This window comes from Chiloscyllium plagiosum, chromosome 13 (genome assembly GCF_004010195.1).
Source record: "Chiloscyllium plagiosum isolate BGI_BamShark_2017 chromosome 13, ASM401019v2, whole genome shotgun sequence".
In the NCBI taxonomy this organism is placed as follows: Eukaryota; Metazoa; Chordata; class Chondrichthyes; order Orectolobiformes; family Hemiscylliidae; genus Chiloscyllium; species Chiloscyllium plagiosum.
This window is the reverse complement of record NC_057722.1, coordinates 51,662,020-51,679,896: the sequence shown is the minus strand read 5'-3', so window position 1 is coordinate 51,679,896 and position 17,877 is coordinate 51,662,020. Positions and strand designations below refer to the sequence as shown.

General features: G+C 38.6%; 1 protein-coding gene across 7 annotated transcripts in view; it reads right to left on the bottom strand.

Moving 5' to 3' along the window:
- LOC122556015 (multidrug resistance-associated protein 5-like) overlaps positions 1–17,877 on the bottom strand; it is a 140,793-nt gene that overhangs the window by 31,675 nt on the left and 91,241 nt on the right. For 5 of the 7 annotated variants that reach the window (XM_043702368.1, XM_043702371.1, XM_043702370.1 and 2 more), the window contains 5 exons: positions 14,325–14,454; positions 13,476–13,629; positions 3,111–3,239; positions 2,519–2,705; positions 2,217–2,306 (listed from right to left, as the gene is read on the bottom strand). In XM_043702368.1, the coding sequence (XP_043558303.1) occupies positions 2,217–2,306; positions 2,519–2,705; positions 3,111–3,239; positions 13,476–13,629; positions 14,325–14,454 (690 nt within the window). The other 2 variants (XM_043702373.1, XM_043702374.1) reach the window with 2 other exon arrangements.

Genomic DNA, 17,877 nt, shown 5'->3' with positions numbered 1-17,877 from the left:
GTACTCTATGCCACTCTCTCCCCACCCCTACCCTCCTCTAGCTTATCTCTCCATGCTTCAGGCTCTCTGCCTTTATTCCTGATGAAGGGCTTTTGCCCGAAACGTCGATTTTGCCTGTCCTCGGATGCTGCCTGAATTGCTGTGCTCTTCCAGCACCACTACTCCAGAATCTGGTTTCCAGCATCTGCAGTCATTGTTTTTACCTCCTTAAAAATACTACCTCCAATCCTCACAACTTCACCCTTTGTCTTAGGTGGTCCCCCAGGACTGAGGATAACTTGCTTCCACATTCCAATTTGATGAGTTTTGAAGTGGCTGCTTAATCCAATGTGTGGTCTACAGACTGTCTTGTTCAGTGCAAGTGGTGCTTAAAGGGTTGATTAGATGGTTTCTTTGCAGATTTGTGTTCCCTCTGATCCCTCAATTTTGACAGTCTGCCTGTTTCTAATCAAGTCACTTACAATGCTCAGTACTTTGCTGAATGAATCTTCGCCATTTATGTCGATCATGATAAGTTGTCCCAGAGTAGGAGCAAAGCATTTTCACTATAATCCTGGGGTGAGTCCTGCCACAACTGAGTTCCGATACAAGCAACTTCTTTGGAAGTCTTGTGTCAGCCTTACAAATGACATGTCCCATTCTGTGAAGTTGGTTTTGAGTAATTTGCATCTCAAAACAGAGAATGGTGGCTTACAGGAAGATGCTGCAGTTGGACCGCTTTTCTTCTGACCAGATTGGAAGGATCCAGCAAAGCCACAGCTGGTAATGTTTCTCCAGTACATTACAGTGCCTGTGATAGGTCATCAGAGCAGCACAGGGATCCCTGCTCACCCCAGTATGTCTATTACTGATATTTGATCATTTATCTTAGGGGTCAGTGTCAATATTCTACTTTCGTGGAGTTAAATATTTAAAAGAAGAGATTTTATTTTTAAATAAAGAGCTTTTTTTGACATTAGTTTACATAAGTAACATTCCAATTCTGTTTCAACTGCAATCATTTTTCCAATTTTTCTCTGCTTAAAATTTTGAAAAATCCATCCAATTACAATCCAGCCAAAATTTTATTGCCCATTCCTAATTGCCCAGTGGACAGTGGACACTGACCCGCCGAAGCTCACCCACCCAGACCCATTCGCCTACATGTTCCCCTGCACCTAACACTACAGGCAATTTAGCGTGGCCAATTCACCTAACCTGCACATGTTTGGACTGTGGGAGGAAACCGGAGCACCCGGAGGAAACCCCCGCAGACACGGGGAGAATGTGCAAACTCCACACAGTCAGTCGCCTGAGGCAGGAATTGAACCCGGGTCTCTGGCGCTGTGAGGCAGCAGTGCTAACCACTGTGCCACCGTGCCGCCCACTACTAAGTGTCAACCACACTACTTTTGTAAATATGCAAAGGATTGCAAATTTCTTTCTTTAAAAGGATGTTAGTGAACCCACTGTGATTTCAACAATCAGCAGTGGTTACAAAGACACATGTTGGATATCCTTTTATTCCACAGTTTTTAAAAACAGTGAAATAAAATTTAACTCATTGCCATGGTGGAAGTCAAACCCATGTCCCCAGAACATTAGCCCTAATGTTCAGGATTATTAATTCACTGACAATACCACAATGCCATCACCTGCTGTTAGTTCCCGGTCAAACAATTGTATGTTCGTAAATAGAAAACCAGTTCACATTTAACGATTCACAAAAGCAATTACCAATTACAGCTTAGCTCTACTACAGTTTCTCTCCCCATCTTCCCGGGATAATCTATAACATCACACTTGTCGAAAGCTCAAGTTATACCACATAAATTAACACATTTTCACAGACTACAACAAATCACTGGTACAACTGCAACATTTAAGAGGCATTTGGATGGGTATATGAATAGGAAGGGTTTGGAGGGATATGGGCCAGGTGCTGGCAGGTGGTACTAGATTGGGTTGGGATATCTGGTCAGCATGGACGGGTTGGACCGAAGGGTCTGTTTCCTTGCTGTACATCTCTATGACTCTATTTGATGTGAGATGTTTTGGGACATCATATTTGTGAAAGGCATCACACTTATATAAGTTTGATCCCTTTCTTTGAATGGAGACAATATTATAAAGATGAATTTTCTCAGTTTTTCAATAAATTGTACGCATATGCCTGGTCCCAACAGTGGCATTACCTCTAGCATTTAACAGCAGTGGCATTGCAAGTTAACTAGTACCTTTATGTAGTGATTAATTCTTTCCACAGAGGTGAACCTAGCCTCAGTCTCAGAAGCAAGTCGAACAGTAAACTGAAATAAACCGGTGAGCTGCAAGAAAAAATATACTCATAACAAAACAAGACAAAGTTTTTCAGAGAATGAATGAAAGCATCAAATCCAAAGAACAACTTTTTTTGAATTTGAACTGTTGATTATTGTGCCATAAAAATAAAGAAAGCCAAAAGAATTTAATGCCATGTACCTAAGTGTAATAAATATTAAGATAATTTCAACTTTTGTTCACAGTATCTTGTACAAACCTGAACAGCATAGGAAATGGCAAGTCCTGCATAAGCTGGAGGAATGTGTCCATGCATTACAACTATTATCACTGCAGTTGTGCCAATAAGAGCAATACTGACTATATCCAATCTCACAGCAAGCCAGCGCATTGCACAGGTGAACAAGAAGAATGGAGCCTGATTAGCATCTAACAGCTCCTGATACCTGAAAGTAAATGAACCAAAATGCAATAAGTGTGTCATTTCTTCACATCACAAATGCTTTAGAAACTTATATGGCATACAAATTAAACTTTCAACCTCAGATTACTTACAATCGAGGATATATGTTGAACACAGCTGGTGTGTCTTCTTCAGATTTGTAGCAAGATTTCAGATTCATTTATGGTGAAATCTATTTTGTTCAACTTAGCTTTTTTAGCAAAAGTCTTGAGTTCAATTAGAAATTATTTTCTGCTGCAAAGGAACTTGTTGGATTTGTTATCTATATAATACTTAAAGATAAGGTGCAACAGAAATTTGCAATAATGGGTAACACATTGCAAATTTTTCTACTGGACAATGGACTATTTCCTTTTCACATCCAACTGTTTTAGTGTATAGTACTAACCTGCGTCGGTACTCTCCAGTTTTGTTGTAAGCATGGATTGTAGTTAGTCCCTGGATACTGGATGTGATATGTGACAGAAAAGGAGACTGAGTGATATTGTCCAAACGCTTCAGCTCTCTAATAAATATCCTGCAGAGATGGTATGACATGTAATCAATCAAGACTATGCATAGTTTTCAAATGAAATAAAATTAAAGGCTCCATTTTGAAATAATATATTCCATCATTCATCTCAATTTAAAATGGATCTTAAAAGTATTATTCCAGTAAACACATTGTTGAAGGGAAAAATTGGTACAATTTCAGATTTTAACCAACTGCCTATGTAATCTGGTCATGCTGTAATTTCACCCACCTTCCTGTATGTGGTGTTGTTGTAACATTTCCATTGGCTGGAAAGTCCAGAGAAATGATTACACAAAAGCAGTTTCTAACGTAAAGGTTAACGTGAAAATTCATAATCAAAGATAAGGAATTGTGCCTTCATAACATTTTGATATATATAGTCAATCATCTGTAATGCTGTGAAGTTACGTTGGAAAATATGGCCTCAAGAATCTGTCTTCCAATCACTTTCTTCTCCCCATTTCATTTCCGTTTTTGTCCTCTCAACTCTTTTTGAAAATCACTTTTTTTTTTCTCTATTCCTTTCAGACCAGAGGTCTTGGCATATGATGAATGCCATGGTGTGGTCTGGTAAAAAAAAATGAATCAGCAAAGGCTGCATGACTACACATTGAGTGCACCGCAGGGAAAATGCAAAATTCTTCAACTTCCTCTCTAGTTGTTCTTTACTCAGTAAGTGTAGACCTCTCCACTTCACTCAAATTTTATAAATTTACTCACATTTGAAATGGGAAAAATAATTTCCTTAATAAACATTGAATGCAGGAATTTATATCCCATTATAAAATGGAAAATTATTCAACTGAAGTATTATAACCTAAAATAAAAGCCAATTACTACTGATGCTGGAAGTCTGAAATGAAAAGAAAAAATGCTGGAGGAACTCAGCAGATCTGTGGAGAGCTCGAATTCCATCTAATGGCATTGTGGGTTAACCCATAGCAAGGGGACTGCAGCAATTCAAGAAGACAGTTTGCCACTGCCATTTATTGCAACTAGGCAACAAATGCTGGCCAGCCAGTGACATCCACATCCTAAAAATGAATAATAATAAAGAGGAAAATAAAATTAATGTTTCAACTGTGAGTTCTGAAGAAGTCATGTTGGATTCAAAATTTTAAATATGATTTTCTCTCCACAGATGCTGCCAGACATGCTGAGTTACTCCAGCATTTTCTCTTTTTATTATGATTTAACATTGTTTGCCAATTTGCAATGAATGTATTTTGTGACTTTGATCCGATCTCAATAAAATACTGAAAATAATCAGAAGATCCTTGAAGATGGGCAAAAATGTGCTCGGAAGGAAAAAACCAAGTTGGGTACAGTTATAGAATATGTAAATATCTATTATAACACACAAGAAAAAAGAAGCTGCCAAGCTATTGCATAATCTGTTTCCAAGCTTCGATAATTATGCTCTCTGAAGTAATTCATTACAATATCTTACAGAGGCTGACTTGGACTAGTCTGCTCAGTACAGCCAACATCCATTTAGTGCACCCTTCTCCTTCCTACTTCTCCCTCCCAGTTATCTCTTTTCAAACACATATCAAACTGTTTCATTGTACCTTGCTTGCTGTCATCTTTCCTCAATAACATTCCCAACATCAGGTCTGTTTTGCTCAGAAGACATTTGTTTTCAAAATTCTTTTTTTAAGAAGGGAAAGACAACTATCTATTTAATTTTTCTGTTCATAATTAGAATCATTCAGATGTGTGTGATATAAACAACATAGGAAATTAGTAGATCAGTTAGCTCCACAGTCAGTTATTTCTCTTGATCCACCTGATGTATTGTGTTGTCATCAGTTCTTCTTCTGAGGGTATGCCATCTATTCTTATTCATTACTCCATTTAATTAGATAATGGCTTAGCCACCTTTCAATTTATTTTACCTGTTGTTGCTCCAAATATCTCAGAATTGTAAAGATCATATCTTTTTATTTCTCTGTATTTTCCATTATGGACTGAAATGGGAAAGGAGTGATTTGAAAAGCAAGGATTGGTGAAGGGATTGCTGCGATTTTTAAAAGCAACCAACAACTATGTAATTGCCTCCCAGGTAACTGAACAGCTTGTCTGTGTGAATGTTTGGTCAAAAGCTATCAGATCCCTGGAAAGGAAAACGCTGTCCATTCCTTTACAGTAGAAGACACCTTAAGCCTAAAAAAGCCAGCTAATTTCCCCTCATCAGTTGCTGAAGGTGTGGCTTTTAACCAATAAGATAGAGACTTTGTAAGTGTGAACCAATCATTCTGTGCCTCTTGCAAGCAAATTAAAGTACCTGGAGAAGGAAAATCAAGAAGAAACTAAGTCTAAAGGGTAATTTGGGGAATTTTGTGCATTTTTATAAAGTCTTTAATATTTGTGACCACCAGGAATGGGGGTGGCACACCAGGAATGGAGGTGTGGGGGGGGGGGGGAATTTACTGAATTCAATCCTGAAAATTACAGTTCATTAACATCAACAACCTTTCTGTGAAAACTGTTTCAAATTTTTTCCAACCTTTACGCAGAAGAGCTTTTCAAATTTAATTCCTAAATGGTTTAGATCTAATTTCAAGTTGTACTAATTTCTATAGTGAGTAAACAAAACTGGGAAAATCTTTTAAACCTACAACCACTTTCATCTAGAGGTATATGGAGCAACAATAGGTACAGAGTTGCAGATACTTGAAAACACCACCACCTGTCACCGCCCCTCCCGTCACAAGCCACTCACCACCCTGACTTGGAAATATGTTACCATTCCTTCAGTGTCACTGGTTCAACATCCTAGAACTCCCTACCTAATGGCATTGTGGGTTTATCTATACAAAATGGGCTGAAACAGTTCAAAATGGCACCTCACTACCACCTCTGAACAAAGGATTGGCAATAAACACTGGCCAGCCAGTGACTCCCACACCCCGTGAATGATTTTTAAAAAAATCTATATTTGCCTTATTGAATCACTTATTTAGATTTCATATCTCAACCTTTGAGGGAATTTGAGGGAAAATGAGTTTGCTGATGCAGAATGTCTTTATGAATTAATCTAAAAATATCTGGTATTAATCTGGTGAAAGTGCATGGTACTTCAAATCGAATATATCCTTCCTAACATGTTATGTCTCTAACAGAACAGATTGTACTGAAGGGTTCTGAAGAAGGGTCATTGAACCTGAAAAATTGAGTCTTATTTTCTTTCCACAGATCTTTTTCTGTTTACTGTTTCAGATTTCCAACATCCACAGTTCTTTGTTTTTTTATTCTAATCAGGTCAAATGCAGTTTCTTTGCAACCTGAACATCACTTCCTCCCTTTTATATTTTAACCCCACTGATGAAGATTAGAGTTCCATTTGTTTTTGATCATATTTTGTACCTGTTCACTATCTTTTGACATTGTAGACACACATTTCTCCTCCAGAGTTTATAAACTCTCATGAAGAAAATATTCCGAATTGCCTTGTGCTGAATCTTTCTAACACCAGTGCCTGGCTATGCCATCTCCAACAAGACAGAATCTAACCATCACCCCTTGACATTCAATGGCCTTGCCACTGCTAAATCCTATACAATGAACATCCTGGGCATTTACCAGAAACTGAATCGGACCAGACATATAAATATAAGACTAGAAAAGCAGGTTTTATATACTAGGACGTCTGCACTGTGTAACTCCTGTCTCCACAATGCCTGTCTACCATTAAGGTACACATGTCAGGAGTGAGATGGAATATTCTCCATTTGTCTGGATGAGTGCAGCTCCAACAATACTCAAGAAGCTTGGCAGTATCCAGGACAAAGCAGCCTGCTTGATTGAGACCCATTCTAACACCTTGAACATTCATTCTTTTCATCTACAAGAGACAGTAGCTGCAATGCGACGGACAACAGTAACTCATCAGGGCTGCTTTGATAGCATCTTGTAAATCCATAACCTCTATCACTTAGAAGGGCAAGTTTTGCAGGAGCATAGGAACACCACCACCTGCAAGTACCTCTACAAGCCATGTGTCATCCTGACCTGGAAGTATATTGCTATTTCATCTCAGTCACTGGGTCAAAATCTAGAAATTCCTTCCTAAACCTGTCCCTACACCCAAAGGACTGCAGCAGTTTAAGAAGGCAACTCACTACTACTTTCTCCAAGGTAATTTGGGATGGGCAATAAAAGTTGCCCTGACTGACAATGCTCACATCCCACAGAGAAACTCCATCAGCTATACTTTTTGCTCCCTCCAAGTCAACAAAGGAGAAGCCTTCAACTGAAAATTTTAATGAAGACACTGAAGACAAAAGGCAGTTAAAATGATATTTAATGTGTGTTGAAATATGTAATTTTGCAGTTTTTTTGCATGAAAACTCTCAGAAATAAGTAAATGACAACAAAATTCAGCTAAAATTTTAAGTTCATAGGAATTTGAGCCAATATACACAACCACAAAACAATATACTTGCAGATTCTGTGATACCTTTGACTTTGAAATGGTCCATCACATGTCACTTACAGGACTTGAATGCAATAGTTTTGTCTTGCTAAAAGAAGCCATGCAAGATAAAATCTTGAAATCTTATTTAGAATCTTCTTTTTGTAAAATTAAAGATCCTGTTTTGTGGTTTAAAAGCAACCTCAGACATGTGCAGAAACAGCTATCGCCTGGAGAATGTCAACAAGACAGTCCAATCATACGGTTAATATTTGTCTACATACAAAGTGGCTTTGGACTGTTTAAAAGCTCTGACCGTCTAATTTGACATGGTAGAAGAAGAAAGTTTATCTTGTGTTCTATGACTGCTTGAAGCCATTCATCCTATGGCACCTTCCCTTGAGGTTGAGCTTATAATTGAGGAGATGACTAAAGATTTGATCTGACCGGGAGCGCCAGTATGGATTTGTAAAGGCAGAAATGGCTGAAAAAACTCAGCACGTCTGGCAACATCTGTGGAGACAAAGCAGAGATAACATTTTGGGTCCAGTGACCCTTCTTCAGAACTAGAACCCAAAACGTTAACTCTGCTTTATCTCACAGATGCTGCCAGATCTGCGGAGTTTTTCCAGCAATTTGTTTCTGTTTCTGATTTTCAGCACCTGCAGTTCTTTGGATTTTTATTGGACTTGAAAAGGGTTCATTATCCCTGCAAACCTGGAGAAGGGGGCTAAAGTGATGCACAGGCAAACGACTAAGCATGTTATTTCTATGGATGTCCATACAGTATTTGGTAAAATCCCTCATGACTTTGCTAAAGTTGATGCCCAAGGAACGGAAGGCAAAGTATTAACTTGGTTAGAAAATTAGGCAAGAACCAGAAGACAGGAAAGAGGAATGCTGGACAGGCATTCTAACTGGCAGTATATGATAAGTAATGTGCAGTAAGGATAAGTGGTGAGTCTCAACTATGCACTGTATTTTTGATCAACTTAGTTGGGATATGTGAACATAAAGACCACATCTTTTATATTTTTCTTTGTTTTGGATTAGGGATCAAAATGGTAAAAGTACTACTTTAAACGAAGGACAATGAAAGAGTTGGTACACTTAAAAACTAAGTTACTGGAAAACATTGAGAGTTATGTTTACATTGATGCTTTGTTCAAGCAGTGGGGAATAGATGTTTGAGACACAACAATATTTTGGGGGTGTGTGCAGAGCAAACTTTGCCTCAAGGTAGACTACTCATTGGCTTCTGCAAACAAGACCAGTTGGGAAGGCCAGGAGTTATCAGTATGATCATAACTCTAGGCTTCTGGTTCATAAGCAGCCTATGTCTGAACTATACAGAGGCAGAAACCTTCAGACTAAGAAAAAAGAGTCTCTCTACAGTGACATAACCAAGAACTGAGACTGCTATTTTCTCCTGCCATCTGCTGTAAACTGTTGCCTTTACATAATGATTAGAAGACTGAACAATTAATGTGGAAAACACTCTGTTTTCTGCAAGAACTGAAAGGTATTGGAAATAAAGAGATAGAAGATCAGAGATCAGGAGGAAATAAAAGGGACACCCCACTAAATTCTGTGGATTGATGCTGTTTCCCAATAATTTTCTCTCCACAGCTAACATCCAGATTTATTTGTTCGGTATCTGTCTGCATGGCTGTGTACAAGGCTTTATAGAGTTATATGTTGAGAATTTATAATTTTTGTTTTCTTGTAGTGAGAATTGATTTATTGTAATAAACTATAGTTCAAACATAGAAACCTAGTCAGTGTTTTCTGTTGACTGGAGTCCATTGAATAGATAAATTGGAGACTTGGAGTTATTCGATTAAATCTGTAACTTTTACGATTACCTTGGGAATAATGAAGTTAAAGTATCAGTGCACTTTCCCAAGTGTGTCATGACAGTGAGTCACACATCCAAATTTGCTGATGACACAAAGGTGGCATTATAAGGAGTATAGCTAGAACAGTAAAATTACAAAAAGTTATTTATAGATTGCATGCATGGACAAAAAAGAGCAAATGGATTTTAAAGAAGGCAAATGTGAGATTATTGAATTCAGACTAAACAGGATAGAACAGAGTACTTCTAGATGGTGAAAACTTAAAAACTGTGAAGGTTCAAAGAAATTTGAGAATCGAACTAAAAGATCTTTAAAATGTTATAGTCATTGCTCAGGTACAGAAAATAATCAAAAAGAGAATGGTGTTCTGCCCTTAATATTTAAATATTAAGAATACAAGGAGGATAGAAGTAAATAATTCAATTATATTAAGCCTTGGTTAAATCAAAATCAGAGTACTGTGAACAGTTCTGAACATACATCTTAGGAAGGGTGTACTAGCCTTGGATACACTGCAACACAGAGTAGCCAGAATGATTTGAAAATTCCAAGGTTTAAACAGTAAAACAAAACTATGGTTGTATTGCCTGCAATTTAGATGGTTAAGGAGTTACTTGACCAAAGTTTTCATGATCTTCAAGAGAACAACAGGAATAGATGGAGAAAAACTATTCTGCTGGTTGGGTTCTAGCATGAGGGCCACAGTCCACAAGTTAAATCAAGACCTTTCAGCGGTGAAATTAGGAAATATTTGGCAGAGGTTTTTTTACCCTCTTCTGCAAAGCATAACATTTGATGAATTGTAAATTTTAAATCTCAGACCGACTGATTTTTTTTTTGTCATCCAAAAGGTAGTAAGGGTTATGGTGCAAGTATGTGGCATTAGCCTGCAGATCAGCTAGAATCTCATGAATGGTGGAACAGGTTCGAAGTGCCAAATGCTCTATCCCTATTTCTATGTGACAGTGAATCTTTGGATTGCTAAATTAATGAAACCTAATCGAAGAATTAAGACCATGGAAGATGTATAACATAATAACGTTTAACTTAGGAGTAGAATTGTGTACTATCGTCAATTGGATAAATCAAAAGTTGGCTATATAGGTCGAGTTCGGCAACTATAATGCAAGATCTCCTGCATCTTTGCATTTCTATATGTTTTGTATGCAAATTCTTCCATCTAACAGATCTAAAACAAGGACTTTACAACTATTACTTCTGTCAGGGAATGATTTCCAAACATAAATTCATTTTTATAACATAGTCTGTAAGAAGTGCACTCAAAATCATGTGCTGAATTTATACAGAGGTTTCTATTATAAATGTTGAAAATGAGATTTGTAATGGAAAGAACACATTCAAAAAATGTGTTAAAATAATACAATGTCAAGTGGCACAAACAGAAGACTAAGACAGATGCAATTTTATGTACTTAAATTACATATATGGTGGATTTAAACAATGTTGATTGGACAATGTGATATTTATTTTTATACAGGTTGATCTCCTAATATTGTTCACAGAGAATGAAAGACAAGTCAGGAATTAGAGGTGATGAGATACTTAGATATAACAAGGCATGAATAAACTTATCATGCTTCAATTAGATTCTTCTATCAGAGATGTCACAGGCGAAAGATAAACCACAGAACAGGACAGGATAGGAACAGTTAGGTGGAAATTAAATTGAATGGTGGACTTTTTTTTCATATCTTGAAAAACATCAGTCACTGCTCAATGTTTTGTATCTGGTCTCTTATTTTTGATAGCTTTTTTCATTGATAAACTTTCACATTCCTCTCTGGAGGAGCAAAACAATATCATGTATCTGCGAGATCTTCAGAATGGTGAGCCTCAATAAATTCAAAGCAGAAATAAAGTACCTTTCATGATGAACAGGCAAGTTTCTGCGGGGCATATTATGCTGTTAACAGATTTTCCTGCTCAGGAGCATTAGACAGCAGAAGCCATTTTTTGTCAACTTCACGGAATTCAAGGCGGTTTTCAATTATATTCATCAGTAGTCACTCTGGTACATTGCAAGAAAGTACAGTATCCCACAGCAATTCACAAAAATCCTCAAATACTTAGACTATGATTTCAGCTGCATCATCAAGAGGTGTACAAGCACCACAGACTTGTTCACCATTATCAAAGGAAGATATTGACCCCATTAGTTTAACTAGTTTTAGGAGATAATACATCCTCCCAGCCAGAAAATCGTGCACTTAGTCCAAATAGATCTGAGAGTAGCAATGCCAAGGCTGGTCCATGTATCAGCTGAGAGAAGACCAAGACAATGATGATTGGACAGCAACAAGGTCCCCATCTCCATTAACATTAAACAGCATAACACCACAGACATTGATTCCTAGCTAGGGAACATCTCATGGCGAGGAGTTTCGAGATCAATGTCTGCTTTGAGTGGGTATTAATGGTGTGGGTATTCAACACAATCAATATGGTCATGAAGCTGTGGCTCCACAGATCCTAAGTGCTAACAATCTTAATTTAAACCAGAGAAATAGAAAAGAACAGCAAAGGTGCCATGCAGGTTGGAAGTCTTTTACCAGCACTGCCTGTACAAGATCCTGAACATCACTTAGAGAGACAACATTACCAACAATGAATTACTGCAGAGGACTGATCAGAGGTACTTGTTGGACATTGGTGACAGAAAAATGAGTGTTGCTGGAAGGGCACATCCTTTGTCTCCTGGGCACATACACTGTCAAAGCTAGCGGACACCACTAGATGGAGGTGGAAGATGAGGCTGGCCAGAAACAAGTGTTGAATATACTTAAGAAGGATTACCAAGTAGTAGGATAATACTTGGCCTGGAGTGACCAGCATTGTAACGGACCAGGCTTAATAGAAGAGGCTTGCTTTCATTCTAACAATTTTAGAACTAGAGAAACAAAACAAAATTCAGGAAACGCGTACTTTGGGAAGTTGTTTATTTTCTGGAGAAGGGATCCTCTTGCTAACTCAAATATTGCACAATAGCCAAAAGACTTGATTGGGACCAAAGGAACTAAATCTTAATCTAGTCTAACAATGGCAATTCTCCAGTATGTTGAAGAGCACAGGACTCAAAAAAGGAAATGGAGCTGTGATCGGAGCTGGAGCTGGATCTGTGCAAATGCTTCTGTATGGTTGTCATTACATGGTCAGAGCTGCCTCATGGCCTGGGGTTGACTGGCTGTAGTCAGAGGCAATGGGTTATGAGGATAGTTGGTAGTGTGGAAAACACATCAATGGCAGCAATGCCTCAAGAGATTAACACAAGCCTTCAGACTGGACCAGCTAATACCCCTCACAACACAAATATTTTGAAAAACAGTAGCTCCTGGGAGAACATCACTATAGGCATCAAAGAGGTGGTCAAGAGGATCAGAAAATGGGACATATTGATAAGGATCCCAAAGACTATACCAGATTCTTAAACCAATTCTGAGATAGTATTATCTTCACTGTATTAATAAATTTTGGAGTGGAAATAAATTGAATATAGTGCATACATATGAAGTATTCAAGACACCACTGTACGCATGTGCAGCTTCAGTTCTTTTTCCAGATATGTATCGCAATACTCAAGCATGAAGTTAGCCTGCCTATTGGTCCTTTTAACTTGTGCAACACAATTCCCATCTCTGCTTAGACAACAGCTGAATTTATTTGGAAATTGGTTTTGTTTTTAAAACTGAAATATGACATAGTCTTAGATATACTCCTTTTCGTGCAACAGTTGAAGGCGTCTAGTGTTAACTTATCTATATTCCATAAGCGGTAATACTTGCACAAGTACCAGTAATAATCTCTTTAAGATACTGTATGATTATTTGCAAAACTGTCTATGTATGCTTAGACAGACAATCCAAGTGAACATTCCAATTCCAATACTTTAATGTAATTTATACAGTTAATAAGTCAGCTGCACAGAAAAAATATTTTCATGCTTACCTTGATACTTGGTTGAGAATCATGAACAGAATGACAAGAGGGCCAACAGCAACAAGAAACCATGGAAAGACAGAACCAACTACACCAATGCAGAAAAACACCAGGATGATGTTCTGAATAAACATCTCTGCTTGGAAAGGTAGCCGTGTGTCCACTAAGCAAATGAGAGGATAGAAACGCATTTTAGAATAAGAGAAATAAAACATTCAGGAAATGTATACTTTGGTAAGCTGCTTATTTCCTGGAGAAGGGGTCCTCCTGGTAACTAAAATATTGTGCAATAGCCAAAAGAGATAAAGGTAGTCTTGCAGCACATCGGTAGTTTTGTTATCGCTAACCCAGAAAATCCGGGTTCAAGTCCCACTCCGGGACGACATGGCCAAGGGACAGACATTTATAATGCGACCAAACAAATTGAACATCAACTTGTAAATCCTTCCAACATATGCCAATGACAGTGGAAAGAGCAGGAGAGATTCCTGGTTAGCTATGTTGTAGAAAGAAATTGGAGTCCCTACCATCACTGTCCATAGCTCCAGTATGTATGTAAAAAGTGCATATTGCCACAGCAACTCAATTCCTAGCTGTGCAAGTTTGTCGGATGACCAGTGTGATCAGATGTGTGCCAAAAGTACAGGGTTCATATTTCTAATCTGGCCACATTAGATTTGAAGCCTGCCTCCTTGCCCTATTTCTGGACAAGATCAGAGCACTGGGCACTATGCACCAGAGCTGCCTTTAGGCATACAACTTGAGAAGAACCACTAAATGAAATGTACAAGAATCTATGAGAATGTTAACATCTTATTGCTCAGATTGCATTAGTCAGCATACTGCTGCAAAAGGTACCTTCATCCATATCTTTTGAGAATCTATTAAGGATTCGGCCAGAAGGAGTGGTGTCAAAAAACTTCATGGGACCCCTGAGGATCTTGTGAAAGAGTTCATCATGCAGCCTGGATGAGGCTCCAAGTGTTCCCTTCAAAAGAATTAGAAAAATCATAACAATGTTAATTATATATGTTTTCACTCATTTTAATGTAATTAGTCCTATGTGGAGTTTGTAAGAACAGGTCATTGAACCATAATATGAAAAACAAGCAATGACATACTCAATGGATCAAATGTTTTCTCATTCTAACCAAAAGGAAAAATAACCTGAGTATCTACAATATTAATCCAGTGTATATTTACACAGAAATGAACACAAAAATGCTCCAGCCTCACCGTCCATACACTTTATAACAACTGTCAAGTGATAGAATTTGTAACTGATTGGGTACTCTTCATATCTGGAGTCTAAGTATTGGGCAAAAGTGAGGACTGCAGATGCTGGAGATTACAGTCAAGATTAGAGTGGTGCTGGAAAAGCACAGCAGGTCAGGAATGGTGAAGGCTCCTGCCCAAAACGTCGATTTTCCTGCTCCTCCAACGCTGCCTGACCTGCTGTGCTTTTCCAGCACCACTCCAATCTTGACTGGAGTCGAAGTATTCCCTATCAGAAACAAAATCATGAGGAATTATGTCACAACTTTTGTATCTGTGCCAAGATGAAAATATGTTTAAGTGAACATTTATATTCACAACAAAGACTTCACATTTTACCTAGTGAGGTGTCATTTCATTCTTATATCGCTCACACACTTCAGAATTAACCAAAAGTTCATTTTTTGATTTTGTGGGTGAAAGCCTGGTTGACAGGATGAATTTGAAAGAGGTAGATTAGATTAGATTACATTACAGTGTGGAAACAGGCCCTTCGGCCCAACAAGTCCACGCCGACCCGCCGAAGCGCAACCCATCCATACCCCTACATTTACCCCTTACTTAACACTACAGGCAATTTAGCATGGCCAATTCACCTGACCTTTGGACTGTGGGAGGAAACCGGAGCACCCGGAGGAAACCCACGCAGACACGGGGAGAATGTGCAAACTCCACACAGTCAGTCGCCTGAGGTGGGAATTGAACCCGGGTCTCAGGTGCTGTGAGGCAGCAGTGCTAACCACTGAGCCACCGTGCCGCCATACCTTAGCTTATAAATCACAAAAGCATTCTATATAAATTGAAACATGTTCTTTAACAAGAAATTTTACTCCACAGAAGTCCAAAAGAAGGTATACATAAAGTTTTAAAAGAAGGGTCTAAGATTCTCAGAATAAATTTCTTTCACAAAATTAGGCATTACTATGATGTTCGTATAGATACAAATAAATAATGGAAACTGTAAATATCCAATGGCACCAAATAAGCTTGTTCTGTTTATTCCATCAAGACAGCAGAGGTTGAGGATAGTGAAAACAAAGTCAAGTCTTGTATTATTAACTGAAATATTTGAACAACTCAATCTCTCATCATTCAAGAAGCATTTACTTTCCTATTACAAGGAAACAATCAGCTAGAACCAAGAATTTCTATTTCTTAGTGGAAAGATGATAAAAAAGTAATTTGTCTGCTCCTTATGCAGCATCTTGTCAAAGAGAGAGAAGTCCCTGCCAGACATAAGTGAACCAGTAAGATCTAAAGTCCAACTTAGACACAAACAAAGTTAATAAAATCAACATAAAATATCCCATTCAAATATTCCATGTGACAAAGAATCAGAAGGAATGAAGAAATAAAATATAAGTACCATCTCCAGCCAGTGCAATGAGACAAGGAGTCTGCACCTCTAACTTCAATGTGTGCTTGGACATGAATAGTGGTGCCTACTCTGTCCACAATCCCATACGCAGTGCCACTGATGACTGAACTCTAGAGAATGCTTGCCCTTGTATTCGGCATTCCAGTCACCACTCCCCTCACTGCCAGCTTGCTGTGCCAGTCATTCTCGCCTCATCACCCTCCTTGCTGCTCTGCTCAGCACTCCAGGCATTACACTGCTTTCTACCTTACTGGTCACCCAATTTCTGACTCTTCAGTGCCTCCTATCCTTACTCATGGGAATTAAAAACAGCAATGATGCAGGGCAATAAGTAGGAGAGAGGCAGTAAGGGACTAGTAGCAAAGGAGTCAAGCATTTCAAATTGGGTTGCATGAATATCTGATTATAGGATGTGACTTGATTTAAAACATTTGAATCCTGTTCCTTGATACAAACAGATATGTTACCTGCACTGTGACTGCACAGGCAGTGAATGTGTCTCCATCAATTGTGGTGGTAGCAAACGTAACAAAATAAAAAATACAAATACTATTTGCAACAACAACTAAAGTAATAATCGTCTGGTGCAGTGAGAAAGACTTACCATTAGATAACCCCTCAGTTTAAGAAACCATTTACACTCAGAGTCATAGAGATGTATAGCACAGAAACAGACTCTCTGGTCCAACTCGTCCATGCCGATCAGATATGCTAAACTAATCTAGTCTCATTTGCCAGCACTTGACCCATATCCTTCTAATCCCTTCCTATTTGTATACACATCCAGATGCCTTTTAAATGTTGTAATTGCACCAGACTCCACCACTTCCGCTGGCAGCTCATTCCATACACGCACCACCTTCTGCATGAAAAGGTTGCCCCTTCGGTCCCTTTTACATCTTTTCCCTATCACCCTAACATACGCCCTCTAGTTCTGGACTCACCCACCCCAGGGACCTTGTCTATTTACTCTATCCATGACCCTCATGATTTTGTAAACCTCTATAAAGTCACCCCTCAGCCTCCTATGCTCCAGGGAAAACAGCCCCAGCCTATTCAGCCTCTCCCTGTAGCACAAATCCTCCAACCCTGGCAACATCCTTGTCAATCTTTTTTGAACCCTTTCAAGTTTCACAAGATCCTTCCAATAGGAGGGAGACCAGAATTACACACATTATTCTAAAAGTGGCCTAACCAATGTCCTGTATAGCCACAGCATTACTCCCAACTCTTAACCTCAATGCTCTGTCCAATAAAGGAAAGCATACCAAATGCTTTCTTAATCATCCTATCCACCTGCGACTCCACTTTCAAGGAACTGTGAATCTGCACTCCAAGGTCTTTTTGTACAGCAACACTCCACAGGACCATACCATTAAGTGTATAAGTCCTGCTAAGATTTGCCTTTCTAAAATGCAGCACCTTACATTTACCTAACTCCATCTGCCACTACTCAGCCCATTTGCCCATCTGATCAAGATCCCATTCTACTCTGAGGTAACATTTATTGTCCACTACACCTCCAATTTTGGTGTCATCTGCAAACTTACAAAGAAAGTTACAAACTTACAAATTGACTCCCTTAGTAGGGCGCATGGCATTGGGGGCAAATTTTCTCAGGTTAAGCTTCAATCTGCAATTTGAGAGGGAGAGGGTACAATCGAAAGTGACAATATTTCTGTTGAATAAAGGGAACTATGGAGCTATGAGGGAGGAGCTGGCCAAAGTTCAATGGTGCAATACCTTAGCAGGGATGAC